This window comes from Nannospalax galili, unplaced genomic scaffold (assembly GCF_000622305.1).
Source record: "Nannospalax galili isolate Female #2095 unplaced genomic scaffold, S.galili_v1.0 scaffold525, whole genome shotgun sequence".
NCBI classification, from domain to species: Eukaryota; Metazoa; Chordata; class Mammalia; order Rodentia; family Spalacidae; genus Nannospalax; species Nannospalax galili.
Window position 1 is genome coordinate 2,155,547 of NW_008353937.1, and position 20,949 is coordinate 2,176,495.

The following is a 20,949-nucleotide window of genomic DNA, read 5'->3' on the forward strand; positions in this document are numbered from 1 at the left end:
GTCTGTGTCTGTCTGTGTCTGTGTCTGTCTGTGTCTGTGTCTGTCTGTGTCTGTGTGTGCTGTTTGACTTTTGGCATCAGGAGCTTTTACAGCTTTGCGGTTTCAGATTCCTGTTATGGTTGGAGAATATATTCACTACTATTTCAGTCTTTAAAATTTTTTTTATGTGTCATTTATGGTAGAGTGTATGGTGTGACTTGGTGAATTGCCCAAGTGCTGAGAAGTCTGTTCTCTAGCTGATGGCTGCAGTGTTCCATAAACGTTAATTAGGAATTGTTGGCTACCTCATCCAAATCTTCTGTAACCTGACTGGCTTTTTTTTTTTTTTTTTTCTTTTGTCTGCTGCTTCTTTTAATTATTTTTAGCAAAGGGATTTTAAAACTCCAACTTTAGGAAAATTCAGAAATGTTCCTTTATTTATTTATTTATTTATTTATTTTTTGTTTGTTTTTTGATCTTTTTGAGACAGGGTCTCCCTGTAGCCTCAGCTGGCTTGGAACTCACTCTGTAGACCAGGCTGGCCTTGAATTCACAGAGATCTGCCTCCTGAGTGCTGGGATTAAGGCCCTTCTTTATTTTTTAAGATAAATTTTATTGTGTGTATTTTGGGGCTCACAACCTGACATTAAAGGATGCTATTGTTAGTAAAATGGTTACTATAGCCCAGCAGATTAACAGCTCTGTTAATTTACATAATGACTTTTCTTGAGTAGAAGTTAAAATAAGCTTATTTAACATTTCCTGATACACCATTTTTAAACTTACTCTTCATGGGGTACCCCTGCTCTCCAGACTCTTACCCTGCCTTTGTGCCCTTTCACCTGCAGACCGCCCCCCCTGCGTGGGATCATTCTCATCTTTGTGAAATGACGCAGCATTTCCTTCCTGTCTAGGCTTACTTCACTCAGCACAGGATCAGATCCATCCATGTTTTGGCAAATGGCAGGATGTCCTTTCTAAAAGTTGAATAAACTGAGTGGGTGGCACATACCTTTAATCCCAGCACTCAGGAAGCAGAGGCAGGCAGATCTCTGTGAGTTCAAGGCCAGCCTGGTCTACATAGTGAGTTCCAGGCCAGCTGGTGGTACAGGGAGACCCTGTCTCAGAAAGACCAAAAAAAATAACTGTGTACATGTTTGTGTGTGTGCATATGTGTATGTGTGGTACACATGCACTTTGTGTATGCATGTGGAGGCTAAAGGTTGATGTCTTCCTCAATCACTTTCCATCGTTTTTTTGTTTTTTTTTTTTGAGCGCGAACGTTATTTATTTTTATTTTATATGTATGAATGTATGAGTGCATGTAAGTGCATCATGTGTGTGCAGTGCCCGAAGAGGCCAGAAGAGGGCGTTGGATCCTCTGGAACTGGAGTTACCGACAGTTATTAGTTGCCATGTGGGTGCTGGGAATCGAACATGGGTCCTCTAGAAGAGCTGTAAGTGCTCTTACCTGTTGAGCCGTCTCTCCGACCCCAGCTTGGGTTTCTTGAGGAGCTTCTGTGCTGTCTTCTGTGACACTGTGCCAGGCTGTAGGCCTGTCAGCAGTGTGTTGGGCTTGGCTCTCCAACACACCCATGTCACTGTCAAACCGCAGTGGACTTTTGAACATGACCCTCTGTGGATTCTCAGGGAACCAGCACACCTGTTCCTTTCCTCTGTATGCATCTTTTTTTTTAAAAAAAATTATTTATTATTTTTATTTTATGTGTATACGTGTATTGCCTGCTTATAGGTACATGCACCCATGTCGTGCAGTGGCCGTGGAGGACAGAAGAGGCTGTTGGAGCCCCTGGAACTGGAGTTAGGACAGTTGTTAGCTGCCATGTGGTGCTGGATTCTTTTTTTCTTTCAGACTTCCTCTCCACTCCTTTCTAGAGTTCTGCAGATGACGTAATGCAAACATGGCTGTCTCAGGTGATTACTTAGAAGAACCAATAATAAGCTGTGAAATCGTGATGCACTGGCCTTCATGCTGACACCAACTCTTGAAATGCCAAATGGCCTGTGAACTAGTTACAATCAAGAGTTTGGTACTCACATTTTCTGGTCCTATGAAGAGCATTATAATTAGGTGGCACCTAGTTGTCATTAAAAAATCTTTTGTCTTAGCTGGGCGTGGTGGTGCACGCCTTTAATCCCAGCACTGGGGAGGCAGAGGCAGGCAGATCTCGAGGCCAGCCTGGTCTCCATAGTGAATCCAGGCCAGCTGGGGCTACAGGGAGACCCTGTCTCAAAAAGACCAAAAAAGCCAAAAACCAAACCAAAACAAAACAAAACAAATCTGAATGAATTTTTTAATTTCTGGGGTGCAAACAGTAACTCTCAGGAGCATTTGGTGATTTTCATTTGACTGGCATTGTTGGAACTTCTGATCCAAACCAAAGGTATTGATTTTGAGTGAAATAAATGAAGGTATTATCAGTCCCTGCCCTCTGTCATGTGCTGTGTTAGGATTTATCACACTTTCCTCCAGCTTGGCACGTGTGGCAGATGCCAAGGGGCCACCAGGGCCTGACATGCTTTTCTTTGTATTGGGGGTCTTACAGGGTACCTGTGATGAGATCTCACCTGTTTGGATGGAAGGACCCAGGTTATTGGTTCCTCTGTGAAATGACCATCTGCCTTCCTAGGCCTCAACAGCTCACCAAGGGCTCCATTTCCTAACACTGTTGCATTGTGGATGGAGTTCTAGTGATGCAGCACAGCAGCAGCTAAAAGGAAAGCGTGTGTGGCGGGAATATCACCAGGCTCCGCCAGAGAGCCTGTAACCAGGGGCACCCGTGAATATTGGGGTCTCCCGTAGGAAGTCCCCATAGGAAAATGTAGCCCTGAAGCAAATGGGAGGGCTCTGATGGAAAGACCCGGTGAGACCCTTGCCCCAGCTCACCATGTGTTGGGCCACTGACCGTGTAGGGGAGATATATGCTGTCAGGTGGCCCTTTCAGGAAACTATAAGTTGAAAGTGATTTGATCATTTAAACATTTTTTTTCTTTTAACGTTTTTTATTTATGTGTTTGTGCAAGTGTGTGCCATATGTGTGCAGGCACATGAAGAGCCCAGAAGACTGTGTCAGAGTCCCCTGGAGGTGGGGCTGCAGGTGGTTGTGAACTGCCTGCTGTAGGTGCTGGGAACTGAACTCTGACTTCTGGCAGAGCCCAAGCTTCCTAACCACCGAGCCGCCGCTGTAGCCCTAATTTTTTTTTTCACTTTGAGGATGAGTCCAGAAGTGACTGTGATTACTTCCAGCTTCCCACAGAGGCTGCCATGTATGGGCCCCAGGGGCAGGGCTTCCCACCCAGCCGTGTTGGGGCCCCAGGGGCAGGGCTTCCCACCCAGCCGTGTTGGGGCCCCAGGGGCAGGGCTTCCCACCCAGCCGCGTTGGGGCCCCAGGGGCAGGGCTTCCCACCCAGCATAATCGCACCTGGGAAGTCCTCACCTGGATCTGAGTGGTGCACTTGGCAGTGTTCTCCGCCTGCAATCTTGCATTTCTCCCAGGGCAGCTAGGTGACAGTGATGGTGTCTGCAGGCCTCTGCCCTTCAGTGTGTTGCCTTGTCCTCAGGGAGCCCGGCCACAGCCCTTACTCTTCAGCTCTTTACTTGAACCTGGGTCCCACTTGGTCCCACCTGGCCATCCCTTCTGAGGAACTTTGTCTGGTGTTTTACAGAGAAAAGACGTTTGAGAAGGGCACAAGTCTCCTTGTTCACACCCACACCTTCCAGGTCCTTCTCTTAAATCTTTAAAACACTTTAGTGAGAAGACCTGAGGTGTAAGGCCAAATGCAGGACCTTTGGTGACGTTGGGAGGGTGTCATTTGCTGTCTGCTCGTAGCCAAATCCGATGTTACCTTTTCCTCCCTTAGTGAAAGGGATGCTGTGTGGGGTGTGGTGGGGTTGAGACAAACAGGTGTACCTTGCAAAGATCTCTAACTCTGACAGAAGTGTTAATTTGTAGTTATTTGCTTCTATATCAATAGACCACAGTGCAGGCTCCTTGTATGGTGCTTGGTGCTTAGTAATTGTGGGTGAAATACTGTTACAAAATGTACAGTGCTGTGGGCCTGCCCACCAGCTTTCTGCTGTTTACTCAGGTTGTATTTCCCCAGTGGATGGACATATCAGGAGGGTCATAGCTCAGTTCCCTCTGTATCCGCAGGTCCTGCAGGGTAGGAGCTGGTTGCTGGAGCTGATACTGCCCCTTGACTGCTCCTGGAAGACTCATTTACAGACTGGCTCGAGTCAAAGGGAGCAGCAGTCACCTACCTCCACTTCTCTTTACCCAACCCGTATTTTGTTTTTATTTTCTCCTCAGAAAAGAAAGACGTGACTCAAAGCCTGGAGAACTACACATCCAAATGTCCTGGGACGATGGAGCTCATCACTCTACCAGATGGCCTCACACTGCCCCCGGTGCCTTTCACCAAGCTGCCCATCGTCAGGTGAGGGGTGTGCGCAGTGGGGAGTGAGTGGGACACGGCCTCAAGGGACACTCACACTCGGGGCCCGCAGAAGAGCCCGCTTCTCTTGACAGTCCACTGACTCAAGACCTCTTCTTTTTTTTTTTTTTTAGTCTTTTTTGAGACAGGAGCCCCAGCTGGCCTGGATTCGCTAATGGAGAACAGGCTGGCCTTGAACTCCCAGAGATCCACCTGCCTCTGCCTCCTGAGTGCTGGGATTAAAGGCGTGCACCACCACACCTGGCTTTACCTCTTAACATTTTTTCTTTATTTTTGAGAATTTCCTCCATGTATACAATGAAACACATCTACCCCCCCCCATTTTCCCCTCCAGGTACTCCAGTATCCCTTCGAATAGACCTCCCCCCACCAGATCCCCCTCCCATCTTCCTGGCTTCTGACCTCTTTAAGCTTGACCACAAGTTTCAGAGGTGACAGTAGCTTACAGAGAATTGAGGGCAGTGCGTCCTGTAGCTGCTGTGGTCTGTTTGTGCCCAACACATGGATAGCTGTGAGCAGGCGGGGCCCTGCTGGCCTCTAGGCCAGGATGGAAAGCAGCTGGCCTGGTCTTCTCCTGCCTACAGATGACTCCCTTTCCTTGACCTGCTGCAGGGCTGCTCAGGAATGGAAGGGTTCTCTCCTCCCAGCCTGGGCTCGCTCTCTCCTGAGTTCAGGCAGGGCTCCTCACTGCTTAGGGTGTCCCAGCCCCTGTGTTCTGCACCGACTGAAAGCAAGTCCTGTGAGCCTTCTGCCACTGTGCCAGACCTGAGCCTCCTGCCTAAGGCTCCCCCCAGCTGTGAGATTTGAGCATAAGGCCCATGCTAAGTGGGCACTGGCAGGCCACCGTCCGAATCCCTCCCTTCCTTCCTCCCTTCCTTCGATGACCTTGAACTCCTGATCCTCCTGCCTCTACCTCCCTATTGCTTGCATTACAAGTTAACTTTCTTTCTCGTGGTGTTGGGGATCAAAGCAAATCCAGGGCCTTGTACACAGCAGGCTTTTCGACTGGAGGTGTGAGAAGAGTCCTCAAGGGCTTCCTTAGGCCAGATCCCCACTAGCCACTGGATGCTCTGTGGCTACTGGGAGCAGCTCTCCAGATCATGCAGGCCCCAGGCAGGCTGTGCAACCTCCCTGTGTGGGGCATGCTGCTGTTTCACTCTTGACATGAGCTGGAGGGCAAAGGCTCCCTTCTGGGGTTTTCTATAAGAGTTAGAGTGGAATATATTTGATTTGGGATTGAGGCATGATTCATTTTTTTCAAAATAAAAGGCTAGAAAAGCCTTTCTTAATAATTTTTATCCACATCATGACTTGGGTCATTTTCGAATTTAGAAGCCTCTGCGTGACAGAACAGTGCAGAATGTTTTGGCTCCTGATGCTGCATCTGGCTTTCCCGGTGCTGAGTCCTCAGTGAGGGACATGGAGGGAGTTGGAACCTGGTGAGGAGAGCTGCCCTCCCCGACCCCAGGCCAGACAGCAGCGTACTGCAATGAACTGGGCCTTGCTGGTTTGTTCTGTCCCAGCTGTGGCCTTGGGTGAGGAGTACCTCTGAGCTTCCTTCTCCTCACCTCGGCAATGGGCTTGAAGCTCCTCAGTCACCAGCTTGTCTGGTTCTGTCTGAGCTGAGCTGGCACTCAAGGAAGCTTGGCACATAGTGTCCAGCCCATCTCAGTGCCCAGCACACAGACCCCATTCAGAAAAATCTCCATTCTCTCATCGAGGACATTTCTGCCTCTACATTTTGAGACAGTGTGCATTGCCTGGAAAATACTGGGATATTGTTTTCACCCAGTTGCTTAAATACTAGCTGGGGCAGATGGGATCAGAGTGCAGTCGTTACCACATAGCTATGTGCCTGGGTCCAAATGTTGGGGGCTGGCCTTTGTACTGTTCCTCTGGGATCTGCTGGGAAGCTCTCCTGCCACTGCCCCTGTGGTGCCCAGCCTCCACGTGTCATTACTCATTTGATGTGGTCACGGACTGCTTTCTAAAGTTTCACCATTTGTGTAAACCTGTTCTTGATGGTTTTTAGAGACTTGTGGCTGGAGGAAGGAGCTTCACTTGTCCTGGTGACTGGCCATCGTGTTGTTCACACCACACAGGAGTGCAGTGGACATACATACTCCCCAGCAAATGCCCCCTGTGTGGAGGGTATGAGAAGCCAGCACTACATGTCTGGTGTCTAGAACCCAGCCTGCTGACTCCATGCACCTCAACTTGTTCTCTGTGGCCTTCTCCACCTCTGCCTTGATGTGGGTGGCTCTTCACTCAAGCACCCTTCACCTCTGTAGAAACAGAGTAGGCAAGCTATGCAGCTCTGTGCGGCTTCTCTGCGTGGCTCTGTGCTGGCTTCTTGGCCGTTTTACTTGGAAGGAATTCTGAAAGGGATCCCTTTGCTTCTCCTGTCCCGCCCAGGGAGCCCAGGTGGCTGTACTGCCTGTGAGTTAGGGATGGCTGTGGCTCTGGAGAGGTTACAACCCACTTTGGTCAGGAGGCCAGCAGGAGCTGGTTTTCTTTTTCTTTTTTCCTTTTTTTTTTTTTTTTTTTTTTGAGATAGGGTCTCCTTGTAGCCCCAGCTGTCCTAGAACTCACTGTGTAGACCAGGCTGGCCTCGAACTCACAGAGATCCGCCTGCCTCTGCCTCCCTAGCACTGGCAGCAAAGGCGCGCGCCGCCACGCCTGGCCCGGGAGCTTGTTTTAACTTATCTGTGAAGAAGTCGAAAGCAAATGGCCAATCTGCAATTCTGATTTATCTCATGCTGCCAGGAGGATGCATGTGGTTTTCTGAAGCAAAGCATGGACTTTGGGCACAAGAGAGGGGACATGGATGCCAGAGAGACAGTCAACAAAGACAGGTCCAGTGGGGGACACCAGAATTCACTTACCCCATTGTGGGTCCTAGGCTTCTGTCCTGTGCCATGGAGGTGAGGAGACAAGGTGCAGGGTAGGCGTCCTTCCTGCTCAGAGCCTCTCAGGACAGCCCTACCGGAGGCCGGCACCGGCTGCACTGTGTGCTGTCATTCTTGGCATGGGGTTCTTTTTCCCTGGTGGCAGTTGAATGTGTCTGTTCGTAACAACAAGCAGAATGTTTTTATTCTGGAATAATTTTCCTATGCAGATAAAATCAAATTGCATCCCATTTATCTGCTTGCTAATCTGATTTTGGTGCTGCTTTCCTGAGTTCTTCCACCTACCCACCCACCATCTATCCACCCACCTATACATCCATTTGTCCACCCACCTATTCATCTGTCCACCCAACTATCCCCCAACCCCTACTCATCCACCCACTCACCCACTCATCCATCCACCCACACATCCATCCATCCATTCATGCATCCATCTGTTCATCTACCCATCCACCCACCTACCCATTCACCCATCCATCCATCCATCCATCCATCCATCCATCCATCCATCCACCCATCCACCCATCCACCCACCCACCTACCTATTCACCTACCCATCTGCCTACCCACTCACCCATCTACCTTTCTCTGGACTCAGCTCCTTTGTACATTTTCATAATGATGGCCTATTCTATCACTATTTTGATGCTCAGACTGATCAGGATAGAGCCCTTGGAGCCCCTTCAACTGACCCCTGTGGTTTTTGTCCTGTACCCCTCACTCTTGGTCACTCCAGAGGGTGAAGAACTGTGGTCCTGTCACCTGGCTGCTCAGTTGAGAACAATAAGAATGACAGTCTGCTGAGGTGTCAGTGTTCCGTCATGACTGGCTTCTGTAGTAGAATCCAGAGCCCTATTTCAGGCCTCAAAACCAACAGCAGAACCGGGTCACCAGTGGTCTGTCTGCACCTGGCCCGTGGCAGTTGTCCTAGTTCTTCTTTCCTGTAGCTGTGATAAAATACCCTGATGAAAACAGCTTTTAGAGAGAAAGGGTTTATTCACCTCACAATCCCAGGTCACAGCCCATCACTGCTGGGAAGCCAAGGTGGGAACTTGAAGCAGCTGGTCACATTCATGGTCAGAGCAGTGGGAGATAAACGTGTGCATGCTTTGGGGTCTGTTTGCTTTCTCTACGCTCATGCAACTCAGAACCCAAACCTGGGGACCGGTGCTGCCCACTTTTAGACTGTCTTCCCATGCCAATATAATCTAGACAGTCCTCCACAGATACACCCTCATCAAGACTGTTGCAGGTGACTGTAGATTGTACCACGTTGGCAATTAAAACTAACCTTCACAGCAGGTCTTTAGCAACTTTGTGTATAGTCAGGGACAGACCCTGTAGGTGGGACTGTCACATCACCTCTTCTGAAATCCCCACCCCTTATCCCTCTCTGGCACCACCTGACAACACAGGTCAGTGTAGAAGCTGCATCCTGAGCCAAGGTCTCTGCATAGAAATAAGCTGGGGACTACTGGAGTGTATTACCTGCTAGTCAGTTTTTTGTTGCTGCGACAAATTACCAGAGGCAAGCCGTTTAAGGGAGGAAAGGGTCATTTTGGCTCATTGTTTCAGAGCTTTTGGTCTATGGTCCCTTGGCTCTGTTGGTTCTGGGCTTGTTGTCAAGTTGTACAACAAGGCAGGTGGGTGTGGGGAAGAGAGCAGCTCACTTCATGGAAGCAGAGACATGGGTAGAGCAGGGGGCCTGAGACAAGATAGATGCTTCTAGAACACATCCTCAGTTATCTACTTCCACTACCCAGGCCCCAGCCTCCAATAACCCATTTCACTGTGAACTCATCTGTGGGTAACGCATGAGTGGAATGAGACTTCAAGGCTGGAACCTTTAGGGGCCCTTCGTCTGCAAACCATAGTAACCTCCAAGTCCAAAGCCCTGGGTCATAGACTTTATCAGGAAGTGTAGGTGACCCCTGGAGACCCAGAAGAGCTTGGTCTGGGGACCGAGACTCCCTGCTGTGCTGCAGCATAATGTCGGCATCTGAGAGTCAGGTTTCAGAGCTGTTGTAGGGTTATTAGATAAGAGCTAATTTTGTTGAAAATGACTCAAAAGTACAATTTCTTGTTTTTAGAGTAGATGGTCAGAGCCATTTTCCCCCATTGAGGCCTTTCTTAGTCCTCGACAATAAAACAATTTTAGCAACTTGCAGGAAAAGGCTTACTTGTTCTCCAAAGCGTGGGGACATGAACTAGACTCACCCCAAAGGCTTCAAGCAACTATGGTGCAGGCCAACAAGAAAAGGAGCAAAAGGCCTTTGTTTAATTCTGATCCGAAATTCAATTAGTCAAATGTGTACTGCTCAGTGGCCAAGATGAACCTGGTCCTGGCCAGCTCCTGGCTTGGGATGATCAGGAATGATGTCATCGAGGAATGATGTCACTGCTGCGGGCTACATACAGGCTGTTGCCAGGCACTGTGCCCCATGAGTGTGGCAGAGGTTAGCCGTAAGGACTGCTGCGTTCCTTCAGAATTCTGCACAGGAAGGTAGAAGGTGTCTGAGGATGACCTTGAACTCCTGACCCTGTTGCCTCCTCCCAGTGCCAGTATTACATGTGTACACCACCGTGCTCAGCATTGTTAAAGAACTTGGCCTAGGGTTCAATTAACCAGTGATCCATTGCTTGCTTTTTTTTCCTGAACTGGAAGAGGAAAGAGTTCTGGGGCTAATTGAGGTGTCTACACTGATAGAGACCAACCCCTTCTGCCAGAGTGGCTTGGAGTGGTGGACTTCAGCTTTCAACTGGACTGTTGAGGCAGCACAGCCTTAGAGGCTCAGTTGCTTTTAGCCTTTTGGACAACTTTACAATGTATCCTCCACAACCTCCATATTAATTAGGTTCACACTGTGACCCACCAGGCACATACCACGGCCTCCCAGGTCCATGCCGTGGTTTTACCAGGCTTGTACCATGATCCAGAATCTTCTTTGGTCCTTGGTGTATTCACCAGCTTTACCAACCCTAAACATTTTTTCCATTATTGCTGCTTGGTGTCAGTAGGACATGTACAGCTGTTCGGGAGTATGTGGCTGGCCTGGCCCTGCTCACCTGCATTGTATCTGCTCTTTCTGGTGATTTTAGCCCCACTGGGCCCTGGAGCAGTGTGCCTACCATGTGGTTGTGGGCCAACGGGCCAGTTTCAGGAGCTGTGCCGAGAGGGCCTATGTACACTTTGCTTGGACGTAGGATGGAGAAGGAGAGGCCGGGGAGGCTCTGTTTGTTCCTGTGCCGTTCTAAAGGGGTATGTTTGCTGTCACTGCCTGGCTTAGCCTTCCACTGTTGCCTAGCGTGACCCCAGTTAGTCACAGAACACTGAGGAGACTCAGAATTTTAAAATGTCAGCTGTCCCCACGTGGAACGGAGAAAGACAGTCCCACCCTGGACACTTGATCCCCAGGGTTCTGCGGCAGCTTCATCAGACTGATACAGGAGTCTTTTTTCTGCAGAGATTCAGGTTAAGGGAGTTCTGTTGGCTTTAGGTCAGGTACCTTGAACAATTGTTTTTCTTAGAGGTGCATTTTATAAAAGGACATTTGATGTAGAGGTTGAACTGTGAGTGTATACCACAGCTCTGTCGTCTGCCCATGAGTACACACTCAGGCTGGGAGGCTGTGCTCTGCCTAGCACCCAGCAGCCCACTTTCATCAGTGTCAACACTTAGCACCTTCCCGCCTGCCCAGTGCTGCCATTTTGCACCAGCAGCTGCTCTGTGTTCACAGAGAAGTGTTGTCTTAAGAAGGGAAGAGGAGTGAAGACTTTGTTGACCTACTGTGTGTCGGGTGACATGATAGGCACCAACAGTGACCTGCACAGGTCTGAAGGCCGCTCCCTCTTTCCTGCTTGCATGCAGAACCCATGGGAACACCTGTGCCAGGCAGGTAGCAGATGGACGGATGAACATGGCTCAGATCTGCTAGGTGCATGTTGTCTGTGCTACAGGCCTCGTTCATGAGAGGGCCTGGGTTAGCATGTACAGAGGTGATAACTGAGTCTGTACAGAATGTGCACAGTCCACAGGCAGGCCGCCATCCCAGGAGCAGAGGCTGCAGTCTACTCTCAACATCCACTTTCTTGGAGAGGTAGGAGAGGGAGAGCAGGGTCAGGTTGGGTCTGTCTGTCTGTCTGTCTGTCTGTCTGTCTGTCTGTCCAGTGAGTATCTCCCTGTGGAAACAGAGTAGGGGAGCCAGAGAAAGGAAGTGTCCTTTCAGCCACATGTACTATCAGAGTTCCTCTTCCTTTGCTGATTTTTATAAGCAAAAGCTGAGGTTCAGGCAGATAAAACATTCTGCGTGTGTTTCCAGCTGGTGGATCCTCCAGATGGTAAGCAGGATTTTCTGTCAACTCAAGATGCTTCTCAGTCTGGGAGGTTCCCTGGCCTCAGGCAGGTCCCTCGTAGGTGGGCGCCTGCAAGGTGTGCTCTTCTTGTAGTCAGCGGTGAAGTTTCGCCTCAGTACATAGCTTTGAAAGATGTGGACGCCGTCTGAAGTTGAGCTTCAGGGTGCATCCACTGGGCCGTTTCCTGGGAGCAGCAGGGTAAGTGCAGACTGGATGGGGCGTGTGGCACGGCTTTGGTTCTCACCAGCTCACAGCTGGATTCAGATAGGAAGGTGAGGTGATTCTGGTCCCGGATGATAGAGGAATGCAGGTGGGGAAGGAGTCTGAGAGTTGGAGAGTGGTGCTGCTGTGTGAGCCTTGGGGTGAGCCTTGTTTTGTAAGCACCATGTACAGTATGGGTTACCATAGGTGTTAGGTGAGTCCCTTGTGTCCTTCCCAACTGAGAGAGACAGCAACTTTTTAGGTTCTGTAAGGCGGCGCTTATTAGTGTAGATTAGGCTGCGCCTAACAGTGCAGTGGTTTACTGCGTACAGCACAGGTGTGTGTTGCTCATGCAGGTTGATGTGAATGGGCAGTATTCTAGGCAGTGGCCTGCTGCGTGACCAGCCCATGCTGTATTGTGTTTGGCCTCTTTGCCCTCCAACCTCTAGAATTGCTGCTTGGAGGACGAAGAGGTCAGAGCATCCTTTCAACAGAAGGACCTGTGTGGTTCCTGTTCACAGTTCTTTGGCCAAGCTGTGTGTATGGCTGTCCCTTCCTGTCCTTGGTGACTAGGAGGTGGAGTGGGGAGCCCGTGGGTCCAGCAGGGCCTCTGTGTCCCCCACCAGGCCTTCCAGTTTCTTCTACTCTTACTACTGCCTGTTCTGTCTCCAGTCTAGAAGTGCTCCTGATCCTTACGGTTCTCCTGAAAGACTGGTTCCAGGGGTCTCACAGTGGTGTGGTTCAGGGTACAGTGTCTGGTCATCAGCATTTTCACGTTCATGGAACTCTGGACAGTCACTTCACCTCTCTGGTGGAGTGTGGGCACTTCCCTCCCCTCGGCGTATCTTCTGTTTTCAGTCATCATCTGTCTCTCTCTCACATGGGGTCTGGAGTGCGAGTCTTGAGAGCAAACACTTGTGCTGTGTTTGAACAATAGGTGTGTGAAACTGTTGAGCCTCCCTGCCAGCCTCCGGCCACAGAAGGTGAAAAGCTTGCTGGGGCAGAACATGTCCATCAAGAGCCCCTTCATCTATTCACCAATCATCGCGCATACCCGTGGAGAGGAGCACGGCAAGAAAATCGGTATGCCAGCTGCCCTGGTCCCTGCCTCCTGGGGACCCTAGGTTGGTGGTGGCTTTCAAAACCAAAGACTAAGATTGTTGGGGTTGGAGAGATGGCTCAGCAGTTAAGAACACTGGTTGTTCTTGCAGAAGACCTGGGTTCGAATCCCAGCACCCACATGGCAGCTAACAACTGTCTATAACTCCAGTTCCAGGGGATCCAACAGCCTCTTCTGTCCTCGGGGGCATTGCATGACACGGGTGCGCTTACCTACATGCAGGCAATACATGCATACGCATAAAATAAAAATATATAAAAAATATTAAAAGACTAGGATCGAATTTCAAAGGCTCATGGCCATAGATGCACATGTCACACAGGTGAGGCTGTGTGTTTCCAGGTGGGACTCATAGTCTCAGGAATTCATCAACACTCCCTACCCCACCCTTTCAAGGTTTTACTCAGGATGAGCATGCCACCCACTGCTCTGCTGGACAGACAGACTGACCAAGGAATGAACTGATACCAGCTAACCCTAGAGTCCTCTGTCTGTGTTTTGTAGATTTCCAGTGGGTTCAAGGAGACGTGTGTGAGGTTCAGCTAATGGTCTACAACCCAATGCCGTTCGAGCTCCGCGTGGAGAACATGGTATGCGCCAACAGTCCTTCTGCATAAAGCCACCAACTGTCTGTTAAAATACACTTTTTTTTTGCTTAATGTTTGACACATCCTATGACGTCTGCCCGATTGTATGTCTCTTTTGCAAAGGACTGTGAGCTTCCTGTGTGTGAAGACCACGTTTTGTGGATTCTGTGTCTATGCTTGGCACCCAATAGTGTTTGAATCCACAGACCTGCCTCTGATGGCACACACACCAAGCTTAATTGATTGAACATTGATTTGAAATAGTCTCCTGGAGGTTTTCATGAGGTTGCCTCACTGATAGCCTCCCTTTCTGCCTGCCACTGGGAGGCGGCCGGGGCTCAGGGAACAAGCTGCGGTTGGGTGAGGGGAAGCTGCCACACTGTACCATGCCGTGGCCGTGGTCTGCCGTCCTGCCGGTCTGCTTCCAAGCCCTGTGGAGGGTGTCATTCACGCTGCAGTTGTGCCTGCTCCGTACTGAAAAGAAAGAATGGTCCATAGGTGCTCTGGAGTGCGGTTAACTGTTGCTGTATCTCCATGTTGTTCTTCCTTTTTCTTCACAAACAGTAATTTTTTGGTGTGGGGGGGGTCCACATTCTCATTTGACAAAACAACAAAGCAGAGTATCAGAATCATACTAAAACTGGGCATGGTAGCGCACACCTTTAATCCTAGCACTCGGGGCAGAGGCAGAGGCAGAGGCAGGTGGATCTCTGTGAGATCAAGGCTAGCCTGGTCTGCATAGCAAGTTCTAGGCCCTGGGTCTACAAGAAGACCCTGTCTCAACCTCCCCGTCTCCAGTTGTACCAGATAGGGCTTAACCCAGGGTAGAATTTTGCTTGCCACCTCTGTCCCCACAGTGTTGTCTGTGTCCAAGTTGCTTTGTGCCCGTTCCATCGGGGTCCCCCTTGACGTTCTCTCTCAGTTTTTGCAAAGCTGCTGGTCTTTTTATTCCCGTAGTTCTGCAATCAATGTTGCAGCCCTCACTAGGAATGTCTGGCCAGAATGGGTCTGGGCTGGGCCTCCTCATGACTCCCCTTGGCTTGTTTCAGGGGCTCCTCACCAGCGGAGTGGAGTTCGAGTCTCTTCCTGCAGCACTCTCCCTTCCCGCGGAGTCTGGTCTTTACCCGGTGACCCTGGTCGGGGTCCCCCAGACGACAGGAATGATCACTGTGAATGGTAAGGAGGGCTCCTTGGTGCTTTCCATCAGAACTCCGGGACCTGGTCTGTCCTCTGGTCCCAGACAGCCACATGATAGTGAGAAGATGGCAGTTCTTTCCAAAGTGACACGAGAAAAGCTAGTTTTGCCGTGTATGTGCTGGGTCCTGTTGTGCTGCTGGAAGGGTGGGGCAGGTCCTGTGCCCTGACTCCCCATCCCTACCTTCACCTGTCTCCTTCCTGCCATCGTCCTGGGCATAGCAGCTGGCGTGGGCTCGGCTTCTCTGACTACCTTCAAGCACCCCGCTCCCCCCTGCAATGCCGTGCCCCAGCTCTTCAGAGTGTGGGTCTAACTCTTGACAGTTAACAAAACTTGTGCCACTCCGGTCACGAGCTATACTTTTCTGACTAAACAGGGACTGCTTTTCAGAGTTCTCCTAATGTCCCTGTGCGAGGGCCAGCCTTCCTCTCTGGGCCATCTAGTCTTTCAACTTCTGAATGCTCTGCCCTCAGTCTTTGAGCAGGGCTCCGCAGTGCCCCTGCTTCCTTCCCTTCCTCGCTGCCCCCCACTTTCCCACCATTCTTCCCCCTGGCCCCGACTCTCTCTTCTTCCTAGGCTGCTGCTTCTGGTTTTCTTTTTTAAAAATTATTATTGTATGTGTGGTTTGCATGATGTGTGTATGGGGGGGTGTCACCTGCCACCACATGCATGTGAAAGTCGGACGGCAACTTTGTGGCGTTGGTTCGAAATTTCCTTCTACCTTTATGTGGGTTCCAGATCCAACTCAGGCACCAGACTTGCATGGCAAGCACTTTTTCTGGCCGAGCCATCTCTGTGGACCTTTCCTGGCTTCTCTGACTTCCTGTTCTCCCTCTTTCCTCTTCCTGCTTCTCATCCTTCCCAAGCCGGGGACCTCCTGCCTTCAGTCCTGTCACGCCACTGAGCCTCCTCCCCGAGGCCGCGTCCCTTCCCCAGACTTGTACATTCATCTTCTTTCCCTGCCATCTTCTTGAGTGTCCTGTGCTCTCTTCACGTACAGAGCACCCAGACCCCCTTCTCTTCCCTAAAGTGGCCCCTCTCCTGGAGGTCCCCATCTCAGTGAAATGTGTCTGTGGGCCAGTTGTGCTGATCAGCTTCTAGGATCTGTGTTCAGTTAGTCTGTCTCCTGCTTCCCAGACACCGCATAGGACCAACTGTTTCCTGCCGCCTGTATGGCTATTTCCTGACTGGCAAGTCATGACTCCATTGCAGGGTTTATCATAGCATTGACCTAGTCTTCTGCCAGTGGGCCCACACTGAGGCCCCTGTCAGCTCCTTTCAGTTGGCCAGAAGCCCCTGCTTTACCCTGTCTTGTTTCAAGGTGGAACTCCTGAGCCCTGTGCTGCCACCACCCCTCAGTCTTCCCTCCCTCCCCTCCTGCAAGGTTGCACTTGGCTGCTGCAAGGCTCCCGCGAGTCCCACAGCTCCCCTGACTTCTGAGTCTTACCTGGGCCTCTCCTTGAGGGCTTCTGTGCCTCCACCAGTCTCTGTGCAGGCTTTAGTCCTCAATGTCCCTGTCATGCTCCTGTGACGGTCTGTCCACCTTCTTTTCTATGGTTTCGTTGCTGGCCTTTGCCTGTCATGCTCCTGTGACGGTCTGTCCACCTTCTTTTCCATGGTTTCGTTGCTGGCCTTTGCCTGGTGGCCTTGCCTGTGTGATTCAGCAGCATCAGCGTGGGTGTTGTCTGGCGATGCCGCAGCAAGTGCTGAGATGGAGGTGGATGTGTGAGAGCCGGGGTGTGGCAGGGACCCAGCAGGGAGGTGGGTGACAGAGGCCTGCCTTAGCAGGTGACCCTGAGTTTTGAAGGCCCACCAGAAAACTGTTCAGATGAGGGAAGTGGGCGATGAGGAGCAGGGTAGTACCCAGACCTAGGCAAGGGCAGAGCTAGCAGTTTCTCCGAAGATGGCGGGTGCATCTGGGGAGTAGGTAGGGATGGTCAGAGGACGTGGTCAGGGCAGGAGTGGGTAGTGATGGGGGAGATGGGATCATGGGGGCCTTGGGAATCACCCTGAAGCTCACTGGCTGTCTCCTGGGGCTTTGGGTAGCTGTGTCTTTGCACAGAGAGGAAGCTGATCAGCTTTAGAGTCACTTGATCACAGGCTGTGGTGTGGGGCCTGGGAGACTGAGCATCCAGCTTCAGAGAGGCCAGCTGGGAAGGACACAGGCAGGACTGTGGCCTTGATGAGGAGAGTTAGACCTGAAGGGCTGGTCTAGGGACAGCAGCAGCTAGAGAGTGAGAGCTTCAGAGGAGACCTCTTGGGCAGTCGTCAGTGTCAGTGCTCACTTCTGGTGTGCCTTAGCTCCCTGGGTTAGCGTATGTCACTCGTGTTGCTGTGGTTTTAAGCAAGGGAAAATGACTGATTTTAATTAACAATTGTAAAATAATAGGTGCTTAATAGACAAAATCACATCATGTTTTATACTGAGGAATGTGTCAGAGTATTTGTGCCAGAGGGGGCTCCTGGGAGGAAGAGGCTTGCCAGTAGAAGCAGGCTCTGAGAGACTAGGGTGGGAAAGCGGGATATGGCTGTGCCAGGGAAGAGGCTGGTGATGCCCTGGAGTTGTCACCCTGGGGTTCCAGCTGCTAGGCCTTGTTTAGTTCTCTTACACAGTGAGTGTTGTTTACAGTAATCATCTTTTGAAATGTCGAAAGCCATTTTAAAGCTTTGCTTAAACAATCTCAAGTGTCTCTAGCCCACAGGCTTTTTCTCTGATGCAGGGGCCTGTGCTGATCCTAAATTATGGTCCTTGCACTCGTGCAGTGTGCAACGGAGTTGCCACATCACCAAGCAGCTGTAATGACAATAATTGGCTCTTGAACCTTAATCTCTCAACAGAAGTTTCTGAAGCATTCCTCAAATGCTCATTAAGTTTCCTTATGTCCTGAAAAGGAATATTGACTATCATTCTCTTGTTAGAGATGCTAAATATGAAATGCATATTAATGTTTAAGAGACAAGATGGAGACAGACTGTACAGACTGAGGGTGTGTATTGCCCTTCACATGGACTCTTCATGTGGACCTGTCCCAGCTTGGGACTTAGGGCACAGGTAGCATGCGTTACCAGTTCTCTTCTGCCCAAGGACATCCAGGGTCTTTGGGGTGCAGGAGGCAGCAGGTAATGATGGGGGACTCCTGGCCTTTTCGTGACATTGACAGGGGCATGCTTGGCCACTCACCAAGAGGTGCAAAGCCTATTGCCTGTGTTGCAGGTTACCACACCACCGTCTTTGGGGTCTTCAGCGACTGCCTTCTGGACAACCTCCCAGGAGTGAAAACCAGCGGGTCCACTGTGGAGGTCATTCCAGCCTTGCCCAGACTACAGATCAGTACATCCCTTCCCAGGTAAGGGGCCCTGGGGTGCAGAGTCTGTGATCGGAAGGAATGGCTCTTAGGAATGCTTCCTAGGTTTAAATTTCTTAGAAATAGCGCAGAGCTGTGGTTAATCGACTTCCATAGAGCAGAGTATGGAGGAGGACTTCAAAGGAGCCCACAGAGTGCTCTGCTGAAAACAAACAGGAGTGCTGCTGACGTCCTTCTTCCCAGAGCAAGGGGCCGTAACCACTGGAATCGGAGTCACAAAAGTGGTTAAGGTTTTAGGACTTTTAAGAAGAACTCTTGGGGACCTGGGGAGATGGCTCAGTGGGGAAAGTGCTCACTGAAAAAGCATGAGGACCTGAGTTCAGATCCCCAGTACCATGTAAAAAGCTAGGCGTGGTGGCACATGCCTGTAACCCCAGGTTAGCAGACAGGATCCTGAGCTAGCCGAGATTCAGGGAGAGACCTCTCTCAATAGGGTGGGGATACAGTCAGGGAAGACATCCTAACTTCGGCCTCTGCCCTGCGTATGCATGTGTACCTCCATGCACACACATGCGTACACATGCATACACACACTTACACATAAAAAAATAAATTAAAAAAATTATAAAAAAAACTGGCAAAAGGTCTGGATAACTTTCAGTACAAAAGATGTTACGGACAACTAATAAGCATCCTGGAAAGATGCGCAGTTATGAGTCTCTGTGGGGCTGGTGTGGCCTCTGTTCCCTGAGATGGCAGCTCATCCTGGGGTATCTGTGATTGGCAGGCAGGCAACAGCCAAGCCCAGAGGGGTTGCAGGTGCTGGAGGGAATGTAGCGTGGTCTGCCCATTGCAAAGATGGGCAGCTACATCAGTTTGCTCTGTGACCCGGCTCTTCTACTCCTAGGTGTCTACCCAAGATGGATGGTAGTACAGGTGGACATGAAACCTTGTATATGAATGTCCATCACAGCACTTATTCCCAACAGTCAGAGCAGTACAGAGGACCCCCTTGTCTGTCAGCGGATGAATGATCAGTGATCAATGAATGATCATGCTTGTAGATGGAATGCTTCTCAGTAGTGAAGAGGAGGCTTGTTGAGTTAAGGAAGCCACATCAAATGTGACTTCTGTTATGCAAAATGCTCAGGAGGGAGACAGGAGGGAGGTCAGCAGCAGGGGGTGGGGTAGTGTTTGGATTCCTGTGTACCAAGGCATCTCTTTAGGGTCATGGAAATATGTGAAAATGGATTCTCCGTGGTGGCTGTACAACTTTGAGTTTCCTGAAATGCTTGTAGATGAGGAGCAGGTAAACTTTACATCTGTTGTCACATTCAGTTTAGTGAAGTAGCCAGATGATTTTGGTGTGGCCACAGTGTAGGACGAACACCCTGCCTCAGCTGAGGGTGTGCAGCCTTGGGAGAGTGTTCCTTCTTTATCCTCTGTGGGAGTGGGCTGCTTCCAGCCCCATAGCTCCAAGGCCTTGACTCAGTACCCACTGTGCCTCAGTACCCACTGTGCCTCAGTACCCACTGTCCCTCAGTACCCACTGTGCCTCAGTACTCACTGTGCCTCCTAGTTTCCAGGAGCCCAGATGGAGCCTGGGTAGGAGAGACACAGCTCTAGGATGCAGGTTGAAGACATGAGCTTATGGGCTTCTCCCCTGACCACAGGGTGAGCCAGAGGGAGCAGCTGTGAAGGTGACAGCCACCTGGTAGGTCCTCAGTCACCGGTCCAGAAGAGTCAGGTGGTGCTGGCTGGCTTAGGGGAGAACACCGTGGGGCAGGGGCAGAGGCCCTGTGCCACCTGCCCACCGCTACAGCTCACTGAAGCTCACCTCTGCAGCGGCATCGGCCGGGAAGGACATGCTCTTGAAGCTGTTGATCCAGCTCTGCGCTCTCTCCCTTGGTTTTCTCTTACTTTTAGAGAAGCTTCCAGACATGGGCTCTGCCCCACCTCTCTGATTTTAGCATCCTGTGGTGTGCTTTAATGAGTGCACATGTATTTTTAGTGTCTTAACTTCCAGTGGGAAGGCTGACCAGTCTGCTTGGAGGGAGCCTGGAGCATGGAGCAGAGGGGTAGTTTTGCCCAGGCTGTTTTTTTTTTTTTTTTAATGTAGGTAAGTGCACCCATGTCGTGCAATGCCCGTGGAGGTCAGAAGAGGCCGTCGGATCCCTTGGGACCGGAGTTACAGACAGTTGCTAGCTGCCATGTGTGTGCTGGGATTCAAACCTGGGTCTTCTCCAAGAATAGTTAGTGTTCTTAACCGCTGAGCCATCTCTCCAGCCCCCAGGCTGGGGGTTTTCTCCCTTGGAGAGAGGACAGCAGATGGGGAGAGGTTCCTCTGGGAATGATTTGGAGTTAAAAGGTTTCATTTTTGAAAATGTATGCATTTTTCTGTGCTGATTTTCTGCACAAGAAGGGACTGTTCAGTAGTTGACTCTGTCCTGATGTAAGTGTCTCCTAGACAGATTCATCAAACCCACCAACACTTACACCTGTCGTGTGTTTTCGGCAGGATGGAATGACAGGAAGTTCAAAATGCCCTTGACCTTGGCCTTACTCTGTGTGAGCCCAGTGTGGGAGCAGAGTTAGATCACCAACTGTTCCCAAAACACCACAACCATTGAGGAGAGAGCATGAGTCATGCTGGGACTCAAGATGGCTTCATGGGGTTGCTTAGACTTCTCATGGGAGCCACAAAATCTGGTCAGCTTTGCAAGCAAGGGAAAAAACGCCAAGTCAAAGATCAGCATGTCAACATGTGAATGGACACCATTGGGAGGTGGAACCAAGTGCCTTGGTGAGCAGATGCTCAGACATG

At 50.5% G+C, this 20,949-nt stretch overlaps 1 protein-coding gene across 4 annotated transcripts in view; it reads left to right on the forward strand.

Annotated features, from left to right (window-relative positions):
- The window catches only part of Trappc9 (trafficking protein particle complex 9), a 551,206-nt gene that overhangs the window by 103,601 nt on the left and 426,656 nt on the right, over positions 1-20,949 (forward strand). For all 4 annotated transcript variants that reach the window (XM_029555013.1, XM_008851069.2, XM_008851072.2 and 1 more), the window contains 5 exons: positions 4,311-4,437; positions 12,856-13,001; positions 13,543-13,628; positions 14,675-14,801; positions 18,035-18,167. In XM_029555013.1, the coding sequence (XP_029410873.1) occupies positions 4,311-4,437; positions 12,856-13,001; positions 13,543-13,628; positions 14,675-14,801; positions 18,035-18,167 (619 nt within the window). The remainder of the gene's footprint in view (positions 1-4,310; positions 4,438-12,855; positions 13,002-13,542; positions 13,629-14,674; positions 14,802-18,034; positions 18,168-20,949) is intronic.